Source organism: Rhinopithecus roxellana, chromosome 5, assembly GCF_007565055.1.
Source record: "Rhinopithecus roxellana isolate Shanxi Qingling chromosome 5, ASM756505v1, whole genome shotgun sequence".
Lineage (NCBI taxonomy): Eukaryota > Metazoa > Chordata > Mammalia > Primates > Cercopithecidae > Rhinopithecus > Rhinopithecus roxellana.
In genome coordinates, this window is record NC_044553.1 from 28,278,932 (window position 1) to 28,294,578 (window position 15,647).

At 39.2% G+C, this 15,647-nt stretch overlaps 1 protein-coding gene and 1 pseudogene across 3 annotated transcripts in view; one reads left to right on the forward strand and one right to left on the reverse strand.

Annotated features, from left to right (window-relative positions):
* The window catches only part of SV2B (synaptic vesicle glycoprotein 2B), a 185,110-nt gene that overhangs the window by 15,959 nt on the left and 153,504 nt on the right, over positions 1-15,647 (reverse strand). For both annotated transcript variants that reach the window (XM_030931464.1, XM_030931463.1), the window contains 3 exons: positions 12,893-13,003; positions 11,938-12,026; positions 11,205-11,369 (listed from right to left, as the gene is read on the reverse strand). In XM_030931464.1, coding sequence (XP_030787324.1) covers positions 11,205-11,369; positions 11,938-12,026; positions 12,893-13,003 — 365 coding nt within the window. The remainder of the gene's footprint in view (positions 1-11,204; positions 11,370-11,937; positions 12,027-12,892; positions 13,004-15,647) is intronic.
* On the forward strand, positions 13,213-14,563 carry LOC104653773 (annotated as a pseudogene). The gene has a single exon (XR_746727.2). The product of XR_746727.2 is annotated as a phosphatidylinositol transfer protein beta isoform pseudogene (transcript).

A 15,647-nucleotide genomic window follows, 5' to 3' on the forward strand; every position in this document is an offset into this window, starting at 1 on the left:
AGGCAGCCCTTAAAATGTCTCTCCAAGTGAGTTAGAAAAAGCCAGAGCTATAAGGGAAGAGATAAAAGGAGAAAGGGCCAACACATATTTTATGACTCTTTACATAAATCATCTCCCCCAATCTCCAGTCTATACACTGAACTAGCCCACCCAAGATTCTTCGTTCAGAAGAGTTCAAAAGATGAAAGAAATGCTAGCAACAGTACTTTGTAAGCTTTTCCTTTAAGGCAACAGAAGCCATTGGCAATCCTAAGGTCTATGACAAAAGTGTCATTACATATGCTTTGTTTCAGTTGCTTCAGGCCCAGTGATTAGTCCAGCAAGTGATTTAAGCTACACCAAAGTCACATTCAACATGTGTTAGGCTTGAGGGCATCACCCTAAAGAAATTCAGTCTAATTAAAGAGATAAACAAGATAAACAAGAAAACCAGCCCTGAAAATTTAGTGTGATGATTATCAAGATAGAGGTATGCTATAAAACCACTTCTAAGGGGACACTTGTGATCCAGTTGGGTAAAGTATGAGGTGACTTACCCTGAAGGAAGAGTGAAAGCTCTCTAAGCAAAGATAAGGACATGTATTCCAGACACAGGGAAAAGCACGTGCAGACACAGATGCATGTCATATATACCCTTCAATTGCCTTTTTTGAAAGCAGAGAATTCTCTGTCACATAAATTACATCATCATTTAAGGAGAAAATAAATAAAGGCTATGGCTCCCCAAAGTTCACGCACATAAATATTTTAATAAGCTCTCTAGCCACCATGAAATGAAATAGAGTTCTTAAGAATAGGAATCCCAGGTCTCTCACATATTATCTTAGATCAGGTCCTAATCTGAGGTAAATCAAAAGACAAATAAGATGATCACTTCAGAAAATATGTACTTGGGCCTAATTTGCTTAAAGAGAAGAGGAAACAAATTCTTTCCTGAATACTCTGTGTAACTTCTCACATTCTCCAGGTGTAGAGGTCAGGCCTTCACCTAACCTGTGATGCCACTCTCCAAAACAATGAAGAGTCTAATTTTCAGAACTTAACCACCAGGAGCCCTCAAACAATTTTCTTCTCCTCTCTAAGCCTGCATTTAAAAAAAAAAAAAATCTATAAAATAGGGATGTTGAGAAGATGGCTCTTTTTGCAGCTCTAGCATGGTTCCCTAAATGAGTACTTTTATGTGTGTAGCACCAAGAAAGAAATAAAAGAGTGAACTTAGGAGATGGCCATCTTACTTCCTCAAATATTGAAATATTATTGCATGAAGAATCAGAAAATGTTCATGATGGAAAATCCTGGTGCCAATGTCAATCAAATAGTGTAAGGACATACATTCTTGTGCCTCAGTGAGTCTGGCAGTAAAATCCAACTTCCTCTCTCTTTTTTTCATACACTCAAAGATACCTGAGTGGTGAAATCACTGTACCTCATTCTGTCTCCTTTACAAAGATCCTAGCACATTTACTGCCTCTAGGAACAATAACTGAAGCATAAAACATAGAACAAAAAGGGAAATAATAAAGATAAAAACATTAAATTAGCAAGAGAAAAACAGTAGAACAAATTCATATATAAATATAGTTAGAAACATCCTAAGTCAAACAGTAATTTAACCATGCCAAAATCGGGAAACAATTCAAAGATCCCTTCAACTGATAAATGGATAAACAAAATACAGTAATACTTTCAAATCATGGAATACTACTCCACAATAAAAATAAACTACTAAAAATGCAATAACATGGATAAATCCCAAATGCATTATGCTAAGTAAAAGAAGCAAATTCAAAAGGCTTCCTATTGTATAATTCCATGTAAGGAACATAAGGAAGATCATTGGCTGCCAAGGACTGGGGATGGTGAAAGGGCTGACCACAAAATGGCATGGGGAAATCCAGGAGGTAATGGAATTGTCCTGTATCTTGCTTGTGGTGGTGGTTACATGACTGCACGCATTTGTCAAAACTCACAGGGCTATATATATAATAAAAGGGGTAAATTTACTGTACATAAATTATTCCTCAATAAAAAAGGAAGTTTCAAAAAGTTTCTAAGGTAACCATAACTAAAACAAAATCCAAACCAAGCTCAACTACTGCCTAGATTTTCTTAACCTCCCCACATACTGTTATGGCCTAGCAAAAGAGGTGTACACAATTTTTAGTCCCTACTGTCATACAAAACATCTGAATTGCAACCCAACATTACAGGACACACAAAGAAGCGAGAATAAAACAACATCATATCAAGACATAATCATTTAAAAAATAATACTCAGTTGGGAGGCCAAGGCGGGTGGATCACCTGAGGTCGGGAGTTCGAGACTAGTCTGATCAACATGGAGAAATCCCATCTCTACTAAAAATACAAAAAATTAGGTGGGCATGGTAGCACATGCCTTGTAATCCCAGTTACTCAGGAGGCTGAGGCAGGAGAATTGCTTCAACCTGGGAGGTAGAGGTTGCGGTGAGCTGAGATCGTGCCATGGCACTCCAGCCTGGACAACAAGAGCAAAATGCCACCTCAACAAATCATAATAATAATAATACTCAGATATAATATAAATACTGGAACTATCAGGCAGGGAATTTAATATAATGAACATATTAAAGCCTTAAAGGAAAAAATAGATAGCATGCAAGAGCAGTTGAGGAATTCCAGCAAAAAGATGCAAGCTATAAGATTCAGACAGAAATGCTAGAATTGTTTTATATAACGTAACACATATTAAGAAGGTCTTTAGTGAACTCATTATTAGGCTCATCGTGGCAAAAACAAAGGATTACTGGAATTATAGATAACTCAAAAAATATTACCAAAATTGAAACATAAACAGAAAAATAAGGGAAGAAACAGAGAAAATCATCTAAGAGCTATGGGAAAATATTAAACAATCTAACATAGGTGCAATTGGAATTCAAGAAAGATAAGAGAAAGAAGAAGTATTTGAAAAGACAAAGGCAAAGGATTTTCCTAAAGTAGTGAAACGAATCAAATCATAAGTTCATAAAACCTATAGAACCTCAGTAGAGTAAATCCCAAGAAGAAGGAGGAGAAGAAAGATGAGGAGGTGGTGGTACACCTAAGCACATGATGTTCAAATAGCTGAATATCAAATATAAAGGGAAAATCTTGAAGCAAAAGAAAAAAAAAAATCATGTTACATACAAAAAATAAATAAATAAAGGTAAGAATACAGCAGACTTTTCATCAGAAAGTATTCAAGCCAAAAGACAACAGGGTGAAAGCTTTAAATTTCTGAATGGAAAAAAAAAAACAAAAACAAAAAAACTGTCGACCCAGATTTTATACCCCGCAAAAATATTTTCAAAATTGCAGAAGAAGCAGATCTTTCAGACAAACAAATACTGAGAAAATGTATTGCCATCATAATTTCACTACAAGGAATAATAAAGGGAAGTTTCTCAGGCGTAAGAAATACAATACCTATCTACATTTGAAACTTGGATGTTCACAAAAAATGAAGATCTCTAGAACTGGTTAAATACATTTTTCTTTCTTTTTTTTTTTTTTTTTTTTTTTTTTTTTTTGGACACGGAGTCTCACTCTGTCACCCAGGCTGGAGTAAAGTGGTGGTATCTCAGCTCACTGCACCTTCACCTCCCAGGTTCAAGCAATTCTCCTGCCTCAGCCTCCCACACAGCTGGGACCACAAGTGTGCAACAGCATACCTGGCTAATTTTTTGTATTTTTAGTAGAGACAAGGTTTTACCATGTTGCCTCGGCTGGTCTCAAACTCCTGAGTTCAGGCATTCCACCCACCTTAGCCTCCCAAAGTGCTAGGATTACAGGTGTGAGTCACTGTGTCCAGCCTATTTTTCTCTTATTCTTAATCATTCTAAAAGAAAGTTCACTGGGTAAAGCAAAAACAGTAGCAACATATCATGTGTTTATAGCATATGTAAAAGAAGTGCGTATGACAACAATCACATAAAACAGGAGAGAAGAAATGAGTGTTCTGTTGTAAGGCTGTTCCACTAAAAGTGAAGTAATAGAATAATACTTGAAGGCACATTATGATTAATTAAAGATGTGTATTCTAAGTTCTAAGGCACCACTAAATTTTTACAAAGAGGAATAAGTAATAAACCAATAGTGAAGGTAAAATGGAATTGCGAAAATTATCTAAAAGAGGGTAGGAAAAAAGAAAAAAAAAACATGCAAAACAAATAGAAAATAGGCAGCAAGCACTATTTACAACAGAAAAGACTTGGAACCAACCCAAATGTCCATCAATGACAGACTGGATCAAGAAAATGTGGCACATATATACCATGGAATACTATGCAGCCATAAAAAGGATGAGTTCATGTCCTTTGTAGGGACATGGATGCAGCTGGAAACCATCATTCTCAGCAAATTATCACAAGAACAGAAAACCAAACACCACATGTTCTAACTCATAGGTGGGAATTGAGTAATGAGAACACTTGGACACAGGAAGGGGAACATCACACACCGGGGCCTGTTGTGGGGCGGGAGGAGCGGGGAGAGATAGCATTAGGAGATATACCTAATGTAAATGACGAGTAAATGGGTGCAGCACACCAACATGGCACATGTATACATATGTAACAAATCTGCACGTTCTGCACATGTACCCTAGAACATAAAGTATAACACACACACACACATATATATATATATGGCTTAATTAAAAAAAAAGTAGCCAGCAAGATAGCAAGATGATAGGCTGTAATTCAACCATATAAGTAATTACAATAAGTATAAATGTTCTATACACATGAATTTAAAATAAAGAGAGTCCGTTTAGGTGGAGAAAGGAAGACCTAACTGTATATTAATTATAAGAAATTCACTTAATTACAAAAATATACATAGATTGAAAGCAAAAAATTGGAAAAAGTTACACAAACACTGATCAGAAAGATGCTGGAGATTTAGATAATATCAGATAGTAAATTTACAACAAAGATTACTATCAGGGATTAAGGGTACATTACATAATGGCAAAGGTTTCAATTCACCAGTAACATATAATGGTTATAAATATATATACACCTAACAACAACAAAAACAAAATCCTAACACATTTTGATTTCTAAGAATAAATATCATACAGACTGCATCATCTGGTAATAGCACAAGTATATATAAATTATCAATATTTAACAGTGTTTTGACACTTAAAATGCACTTCTAAATAACAGGTGAGCTGAAGAGTGAATATTAATGGAAATTGTATTCATACAAAAAAGGAGGACTTATAATTACAGATCCAACAGATTTTAAATATCTTAAGAAAATACAGTGAATACTTTTATGCTGATAAATTGTAAAACTTTTAAAATATAATTTTTCAAAAGAAGAACTACCACACCTGAATATACAAATACCATTACAAAATGAATTGGTCATCTAAATGTATTGTCTCCATAGATGGCAGGCTCACTTGGTTATAGAGGCTGGTTTACCAAACCTTCAAAAAATTAACAATCCCTATCTTATATAATTTCCTTTAAGGAAAAGAAAAAGAGGACACAACAATGATACCAAAGTTGAACAAGAACAGTATAAGCTAAATATACACCGTATACTACTGGTGAGAGTTCAAATTAATGTAATCCCTTTGGAGAACAATGTTTCTAGCCTTTCACCCAGCAATTCCTCTTCTAGGTACATAGCCTGGAAAATTCTTTCCTGACAACACTTTTTGCAACTTTATTTGTAATAGCAAGAAAAGTTTATTAACTACTTAAATATCCTTCAAAAGGAGAACAGATAAATACATTATGAAATATGCATAGAAAAATTTGAATTAAATGAAATTGAGTTATGTAGCTATCTCCCCCAACACAGAGTATTCTCAAAATTGCAATTCTACACAAAAAAGCAAGTTGCATAATTTATAATTATATATCTACACATGTAATATAGTATGGTTTTGTCCAAATTTTGAAACATTCAAAAGACTGCTGTACAATGCTTATGATACATAAGTATATGCAAAAAGTATAAAAACATGCATGAATGTAAAGCATCAAACTTATGACAATGGTGATCATGACCTCTGGGGAGGGAGAAGAATATTATCAAAAAGAGTAATACAGTGAGTAATGCTTAATCAATTTTGACATCTGAAGTAAACGTAGTTTATGATTTTATAAAGCTAGGTGCTCTGAATGGGGCTGCTTATATTCTCTATTCTTTGCATATTTGAAATGTTTTATAACGAAAAAAAGAGAAAAAAGGAGTCAAAGAACTAGTCATTTGCAGATGATAGGATTATATAACAAGAGAAAAACAGAACTATCAGGGAGGTCAAAGACAAAATAAACATCCAAAACTCAATAGGAGTCTTATTTATTTGCTACAACACGTGCACATGTTTGACAGGGGAAAAGCAATCCAATTTTCAGCAGCCAAAGTACAAACTACCCAGGAAGATGCCCCATAAAATTATGCAGGACCTGGTGTAAGCTACAAAACTTGGCTGATAAATTTTATTAACTCTGAAATATGATATACATTCTACATCAATATTATCACATTCTGATGTGGAATCCTAGGCTTAGACAGATCACAGATTTGCCTAGGATGGCTCAGCTTGTTACTAAACAATCAAAGCCAGAACCCAGCCTTGGCAACTTTCTGGGATCAAGAAACCAGAAGCTGCATTGACCTGGCCCACCACTGGCATCTTCAAGGAGCTTTACTGTACTGAAATTTAGTCCCACTGCAGTTGAAGAATATTCTTATTTAGAGCCAGGCATGGTGGCTCATGACTGTAATTCCAACACTTTGGGAGGCCAAGGGGGGCAGCTCATTTGAGGTCAGGAGTTTGAGACCAGCCTGGCAAACATGGCGAAACCCCATCTCTACTAAAAGTACAAGTATCAGTCAGGTGTGGTGGCAGGCGCCTGTAATCCCAGCTACTTGGAAGGCTGAGGCAGCAGAATCGCTTGAACCTGGGAGGCGGAGGTTGTAGTGAGCTTAGATCATGCCAGTGCACTCCAGACTGGGAGACACAGTGAGACTTCATCAAAAAAAAAAAAAAAAAAAAAAAAAAAAAAAGATGAATATGCTTATTTATTCCCCCTCCCCAAAGGAGACTTGGCGTATAACATTTCAGTGTGATGCGTGACAGCAACCTCTGTTCTGATGTGTGTGTGTATGTGCTTTCTTCCTCTCTCTGCTCTTCCTGCCCCCTGCTATCCTACTGGCCTCATTTTAGAGCTAAATCTTGTGAACTTCATTTTCATTCTGAGCTATTCACCTCTGACCTTTACTAAGAACTCAAGAGAGCTTTTCTCTCATCCTTCATTGGCAAATCATCTGAGTGAGCAGTTACACATTCCTACATGAGTAAGAACACAGCATCAGCTTTGAGGAACCGCCAGGAGAAAGACATTCCTTCCTGGATCACGACCTATCACAGACAGAAATCAGGCACCTCTCCCTGATGTGCAGAAAAGTTTAAATAAAATAATGCCCTCCCGCTCCTAACCCTCACACAAGAAAGCCCTACCAAGCAGAAATGTCTCCCCAGGAAGAGAAGGTAAGTTAGTTAGTTAATTAATTAGTTAGTTAACACATATTCTGGGTAGAAAATCTATCCTGTTTTTAGCTAACAATAAAGGAAGCCTGGCCTGACATTTCAGCTCAGGGTTTAAAACATGAACTTATTCTTCTGCCTTTCTTGCACTTTCCAAAAACTCACGGGTTTTGAAGTCAAAGCTTCATGGGTACTCAGAGCCCCCAGATCCCAAAAAAAGGCACTAGAAGGCTGCAGATGATGCTTCGGGAGCAGACCAAAACTAACCTTGGCACTTTTGTTTCTTCCTGGGAGCAAAGGGATTGGTTTTACTGCAGGATGAAACTGAAGTTTCAATAGAATTTCCTTTGTCAACAATGTCCGCGGGTGACGTCTTTTTAAAGCCCTTAACACAAAATAATTTTCCACCATGTGTGATACTCAATAAAATAATTTCCATCAAAATCTTAAATCAGCCAAGTATGAATAAAGTCAAAGGAGGAGTACTGGTAAGGATGGGAGAAATGCCCCCAAGGAAGCTAAAGAACACGTGTGTATCCCTGGAGGCCTCAGAAGAGGGTTGGGGTTTTCAAAAATGAGGTGTTTTCCAGTTTACGACCAGCAGATGGCAGAATAACTCAAGAAAAGAAGCCAGGCTCCTTTCGTTCCTTAGATCACTTTCAAAGGTTCCCAATCAGTCAAGGGGAAAAATACCCTTTTCATTCAAACAAGTTGCTGGGGCAGGAGTAGGGAAATTATGGGCTTCAAATAATAGTGGGTACAGGTTTAGTGTCGGTTAGTTAAAAAACATACCATATGACGAAAGTTACAATGAACTCATTACAACTTTTGAAGAAATTTATATTTTCATAATCATGCAAAAGCATCTGTGTACATTTGAAGCATAGAAACATCGTAGAAAATGTGTGAAGACAATCCACTCCGAGACAATCCTTGGCACACCTATACATTTCCAGACCTTGGCAATAACATTGGCTGCTACAGTTACCATTATTAGCATTATCATTGTCACTACTATCAACATTATTACTCATATCACAATGATGTATCTGCTAAACATTGGGAACTTCAGAAATGAGGTCTCCTTAAAATAATTCATCTCTGCAGGGAATGGTGTCACCCCGTTGGGTTGGGGGGGCATCTAGTCATCCATAATGTCCCTCGGGGGTCCTGAATCCACAAGATTCATTACCCATCATCCACAGGATTCACCATCCACACATCATCCGCAGGATTCACCGGCCACCCATCATCCGCAAGATTCACCATCCACACATCATTCGCAAGATTCCCCGCCCACCCATCACCCGCAAGACTCACCATCCACACATCATCCACAGGATTCACCGTCCACCCATCATCCACAGGATTCACCGTTCACCTGTCATCCACAGGATTCACTGTCCATCCGTCATCCACAGGATTCACCGTCCACCCATCATCCATGGGATTCAACACTGCTTTCTTCAGCCCCTGTTTCCTCCTCACTCCCACCCAGCAGTTTGCTGAAAGCCTGGAGAAGCTGAGCAAAGTTAAAAGGACAGAGTGGATCAAAAGTCTCCACTTTCTGCCTAGCTAAGTGTCAGAACTGCAAAACTTGCTTGTTACAAATCACAAGGACTCCGCGTTGTGTTGACTTTCATGCAGAAAGTATCATGTAAAACAGCGCCTCTGTAGGAATGAAGAGTTTCCTAATGAGAAAATATTTGTAGTTGTCAAGAGTACAAGATCTGGAGTCCCAATATGTGGGTTGGGAGAGAGATATTTCTGTGAATATCAGCTGTGTGATTTTGAGCAAGATACTTAACCTCTCTAAGCTTCTGTTCCCCACTCGCAAAAGGGAAAGCATATTTCTTGTTCCCTGGAGTTTTGTGAGATAATCTACATAAAGCACTTAAGGCAGCACCTGGTACACAGCAATGCTCATTAACGCTGGCTGCTATAGTGACTATCGCTGGCATTATTACATTATTATCACTGTCACTGCTACCATTAGTATGACCTGTATCAAAATAATGTATCACTAAACATTGGGAACTTCAGAAATGAGGTCTCCTTTAGGGAATTCATCTCTGCAGGGAATGGTGTGACTCCATGGGTGACATCTAGTCATCCATAATGTTCCTTGGTTTTCAATATTTCCAAAGTATCCTAATAAAGCAAGGGTGACATTTCTTCCTTGGCAATGTCAACACAAGACCTTCTGACATACTAAAGAGCTCAGACAATGAAACATCTTGGGGGAACTGCCTTCCACCACCACGAGCATTGGAGCCGCCATCCCTGAAGTGGTCACTCTGGGCAGAGGATAATGACTCTGAACTGTCTCTGCAGAGAACGTATGGATATATGAGTATGGAGATGTCTGTGACTGGGCTTCAACATTTTAAAAAATCTGAAAATCTGAACCCACGTCAATGATACTCGGTCCTAAAACTTCCTTCCCAAAGGTCTGATATTGGTAGAAATAACATTCTCCTTTTTATTGCACACTTTCTCACCTTAAATAACAGGGAGGCCTTTGCTACAGTCTAGCCTGTGAGAACAATACAGAATAAACTTAAAGAGGTATCCTTCCTGGGCTTCACCCAGCCATTCCTTTCCTAAAGTGGCCAGGAGTCACTACAGGTAGAGACTGTACTGAGACACTAGATGCATATGTGGGTGCAGACGGGGGAGACAGAACATTCACCAGAGGTGAGAATTCGTGGCGCTAATTAATTTTGTATTGAAGTGGTAAATATGGGGCAGTCAATGTGACTGACATTGAACTATATCTGTGCCATGGTATTTCAGGTGCCACTGCAGAGCCCATGGCCACCCACTTACTTACCATTCACAACCTGATGAGCTTGCTAAGTACAATTCAAGAAGGGAAACAGCAGAGGGGTAAATGCTCAGTTTAGTGAATAATGTGGCCTTGGGTAAGCATGGTTAAAGTCCTGCCCTGATTCGTCTTGAAGGCTGCAGAGGAAAGTTTCAAAGAGGCATTCCTAAAGCACAACAGGGTGGATTGCCCATCTCATTTGTCCCAGGACCGGGAGGAGGAGGAGTAACATGAATTGAGGAAGTAGCCCCACAAAGATGTGAATAGGAATTTTCTAATCCTCCACTGATTTTTTTTCCTCTAAAAAACACTCCTGGCTGACCATGGACCATACTGATCGACCCTCCAAAGTAATATTAGGTGAAAGAATTACAACAGGGCTCTATTAGTTCTGGCATGGAAAAGCTTCTAGGGTCAAATTAAAAGCTCAACACCCGGGCTTTGAACTAGTTCAGGAATCTTAACACTAAGAGCCTTAGGCCCTTTCTCTGCGCAGCCACTCTTAATGAGTTAGCCACTCTTAACTTTCTGCTAATTTCCATTAAAGGTTCAAGTTCTTAGAAAAATGGCCCAACTGACCGTCCTCAGTCAAATGTCTCCATCCTTGCATGAAACAGCTCTGGCCAGGAGATCAGGGTATCGAGGAGCCAGCACAATACAGACACAGCCACCAGGGGAGCTATGGAGTCTCTGGCAGCCATGACAAGTTGTGATGCTGACACCAGCCTTGGCACTCATTCCCGGCCATATATCATTCTTATCTTCCCTCTGGCTGCCTCCCAAAAACAGTCCCCACAACTGTCACCCTGATGTGAGGGAAGCCTGTGCTCACTCACTTACTTATCATTCACAAGTTTCCCATGTTGGTGGATCTGATTTTCCATCGTGAAGTTGATTGTGGCGCCATACACATGCTCACCAAAGAATACCTTCATTTTAGACTTGTATTCTTCATCTTGAAAATAGCGGATCATATCAGGAAACCAAACTATCAGTCCATAGTAACTGGAGTGGAGAAGGGAGAAGGTTGGAGCAACAACAAGATTAATTCTTTCATGATCAGGGTCTACATTCTTGACTTGATGTAGATCAAATTCATTGAAAATACATTAATTTGGTTCATTATTAGGAAATCTGATGATATAAATCCTCATATTAATAGATACAAGGGGAAAAAATATGACCACCTCCATAAATGCTGAAAAGGCATTTGATTTAAAAGAAAATTTTTCCTGATAAAAACACTAATAGATTAGGGATTGATGGACACCTCCTTAACACATAAAATATACATGTCTCAGACAGAATCTTAGTGAATAGGGAAACACTAAAGACATCCCCACTGGCCGATGCGGTGGCTCATGCCTGTAATCCCAGCACTTTGGGATGGTGAGGAAGGCAGTTCACTTGAGGTCAGGAGTTCGAGACCATCCTGGCCAACATGGCAAGACCGCATCTCTACTAAAAATACAAAAATTATCCAGGTGTGGTGGTGCATGCCTGTAGTCCCAAATGTGTAAAGGAGGCCACTGAGACACACGGAATTACGAAATTTAAGCAAGACAGAACTTACCTTAATGCCATGGCAAACCAAACCACGGCCAGAATCAGTGTATTCATTCTGTAGGGCCCCATGACACAGTACAAGGCATTATCCCAGACCTACAACCCATATCAGAGAAGGATTGTTAAAGAAAGCAATGTGTGACTTTGTTTCTCCCACAATCAAAGAGCTCATTACTCAGATTTTCTAATAAGTTGCCTAGGAATCCGTGAAGAAAATGGGCACCCCACTGTCTCCTAAAAGCAGCAAATCTCTCCAAATAACAAGGAAAGCTTCTTCTCTTCTTACTGGCTGGCCTCATACTCTAACAGTCCAATAGGATTTTCCCTGGGAACACAATATTCTGTGAATATGATTGAAAGCACACTGAGTTAGGACTTCAAGGCACAGAGTAACCTTGACTACTGAGTTCTATGCCCTGCCTGTGGGCAAGGGGGATATTGCAAACATTTATTGACCATACACTGCGAAGACCATTCAGTCCCAATAGACTCTGGCTGGCTGGCTGCCTCAGTGCTCAATAGCTGACTGAATCCCTACTTGGAGGAGCCAGTGCTCCAGAGAAATGGCATTGCCCATTTAGAAAAGTATTTCTTGGAAATCAAGAACAAGCCTCAAGGGGTCGTTTATTTCACTCACTTCTTCCTCCCTGTGGATTATTTTAAAATTTGCTAGAGAGAAGATGTTTACTCAGACTAGACATTTTACCTACATTCAAAATCCCTGCCTTGGGAAGGAAGAACAAAGAAAAGAAACTAAGATTTAGAGAGTTTTCAGCTCCAGGGCACACAGCAAGCTAGAGGCAGACGTGCGCTGGAGCCCAAACGCCCCCTTCCAGGGTTGATTCCTCTCCAACACGCTGCCCCAGGTTGGTGGGGATGTTCAGGATCTGCATTTTTCATCCACTAAGATTAGAGACTCCCATAGAGCCACCTTCTCACCCAAAGTAAGTTCCCAATCACACCTGCTTGAAAATGGTCTTGAATCTGACCAGCCAGCGCTGGTACCAGGTTCCTGTTGAACTTTGGATCTCAATGAATTCATCCATTTGCTTAGGAGTTTTGATGTTGGAAACCTGAAAAGTAAAAATAGGATATAGAGAATCTGTACCCCACTTTGTGTCAGAGTTTTCAATGTGTAGTTTAATGTAACTATTTAAACTGATTTAGGAATAGAGGAGTCTTTGATTTCTCAAAGGGAGCACTCGAAAAAAATTCAAAAACAGTTTCCATCACCTCCTCCAATAAACTTTTCATCTAGGGATAAAGACAAGTTATAGGTATCGGCGGCAGCTGTGAGGGGGTTCCGGGAAGATGGTGCTGATCAAGGAATTCCGTGTGGTTTTGCTATGTTCTGTTCGGGAGTATCGGGTTGGGCAGCTTTACTCTGTTGCAGAAGCTAGTAAGAATGAGACTGGTGGTGGAAAAGGAATTGAAGTCTTAAAGAATGAACCTTATGAGAAGGATGGAGAAAAGGGACAATATACACACAAAATTTATCACCTAAAGAGCAAAGTTCCTGCATTCGTGAGGATGATTGCTCCTGAAGGCTCCTTGGTGTTTCATGAGAAAGCCTGGAATGCGTACCCCTACTGCAGAACAATTGCAACGAATGAATATATGAAAGATGATTTCTTCATTAAAATCGAAACATGGCACAAACCAGACTTGGGAACATTAGAAAATGTACATGGTTTAGATCCAAACACATGGAAAACTGTTGAAATTGTCCATATAGATATTGCAGATAGAAGTCAAGTTGAACCAGCAGACTACAAAGCTGATGAAGACCCAGCATTATTCCAGTCAGTCAAGACCAAGAGAGGCCCTTTGGGACCCAACTGGAAGAAGGAGCTGGCAAACAGCCCTGACTGTCCCCAGATGTGTGCCTATAAGCTGGTGACCATCAAATTCAAGTGGTGGGGACTGCAAAGCAAAGTAGAAAACTTCATTCAGAAGCTTTTTTGTTGGATTGACAAGTGGATCGATCTCACAATGGAAGACATTAGGAGAATGGAAGACGAGACTCAGAAAGAACTAGAAACAATGCGTAAGAGGGGTTCTGTTCGAGGCACGTCGGCTGCTGATGTCTAGATGAGTCCCCTGTAGGGTCAGAGACAATATCAAACTGTTTACGTAATCAAGGTCAAGTGAGGGGAACAAGCGCAGCCAGTGATGAGTGAAGAAGAATCTGACCAGTATCTTGCAGTGTTGATGTTTCCCAGATGTGTGCTTGTGACGATACACACACAAGCACAGGTTCTCCACCACGTGTGTATATATGTATGTGTGCATATGTCTGTAGCTGTATATAAAGCGCATGTAGAGCTACAGATCCAAATACACACATTTGTGTATATATGTACATACAGACATACTGAAGGGATTAGTACAATTTCTCCAAAGTACTGTACCTATCTTCAGCAAGAATGCAAAAGAAAATATTTTCAATATATATACCTGGAACAGATTTTAATAATTATCAGAGTAATACCGTTAATGGACAAATTGACTGCAATGTAATACTAGCTGGTATGTTTCATAAATGTCAAGTTGTGGACCAACATATATAGCCTTTTATTATTTTTCTCTTCTTTTAAGTCAGTTTCTTATAAATTTTTATTTTAGTCCCATAAGCAGTAGACTCCCACAGAAAATTTCTTCAAAATTTTTTGGTATTCCAGGGAATCTGGGGTGTAAACTCTGAATATATTTATAACTATTTATTTCTGGATGGTCATTATCTTGTAGCCAAATTTGACAGTATAAGGTAAGGAGCAAATTTACATGCCAGTTTTTACTTGTTTGCCCTGAGGGAAAAATCCTTAGAAAAAAATTCTGGTTTTTATTGGATTTTTATATTTTAAATTTCAAATATTTTTCTACATCAAACCTAGCAAAAATGGAGATGACGGTTTCTGATTTATAATAAACACTAGACAATTTTCAGGCTCCTGTTAGGCAAACATATTGATGGAGAAATTAGTCTTAATAGGATTGTAGGCTGTGTAGAAAAGCTGAAAGTATAGCACTTCGCGGAGTCTTGTTTTGAAGATGACAGTCTGTAACTACAGCTTGGAAACTGCAAATGGTCTAGATTCCTCAGCTCACATGATAGGATATAGTTAGTGATGACATTTTGCTCTTCTTGTGGAAACACACACTTCAAGGGGGAGATGGTGACTTTGAGATAGGAACAATTTAAGGTGCGGTGTGAGTCTGGCCTGTGCGCAGTGAGAAGGCCCCGCCAAGAGGCTGGTGGACCTCCGACTGTGGGATGTGCTCTCAAGTAGGACGTCATCAGAACAGATCCTGAATAGGCATCATGAGAATGCTGGTCAGAACGGGCTGCCACTTTTTTTTTTTTTTTTTTAAAGGAAGGAACAATAGCTAGGTAAGATTTTTATCAGCTTTCTCTGTCTGAATCCAGTTTTTCCCCTGTCGGTCCTGGAAGCTTGAATAGAATTATATTGTTGAAGCCTTCAGGTCACAAACTGTCTTTTTTAACCTCCTGTCCCTCCTAAAACACGCCAACCCCTGCAGTCAAATCACATTAGTAATCTGATTTGCTGACAGTCCTGTCCTGCCTGCTCCTTGTTTTCCCACATGTCCTGCATCCCTCCCCCACTGGAGTGATTTCAGTGAATCAGACAAGGAAGGATGTTTAGGATCACTACTGCGTTGCAATACCCTGTTATCCTCAGCAACAAAACCCACATT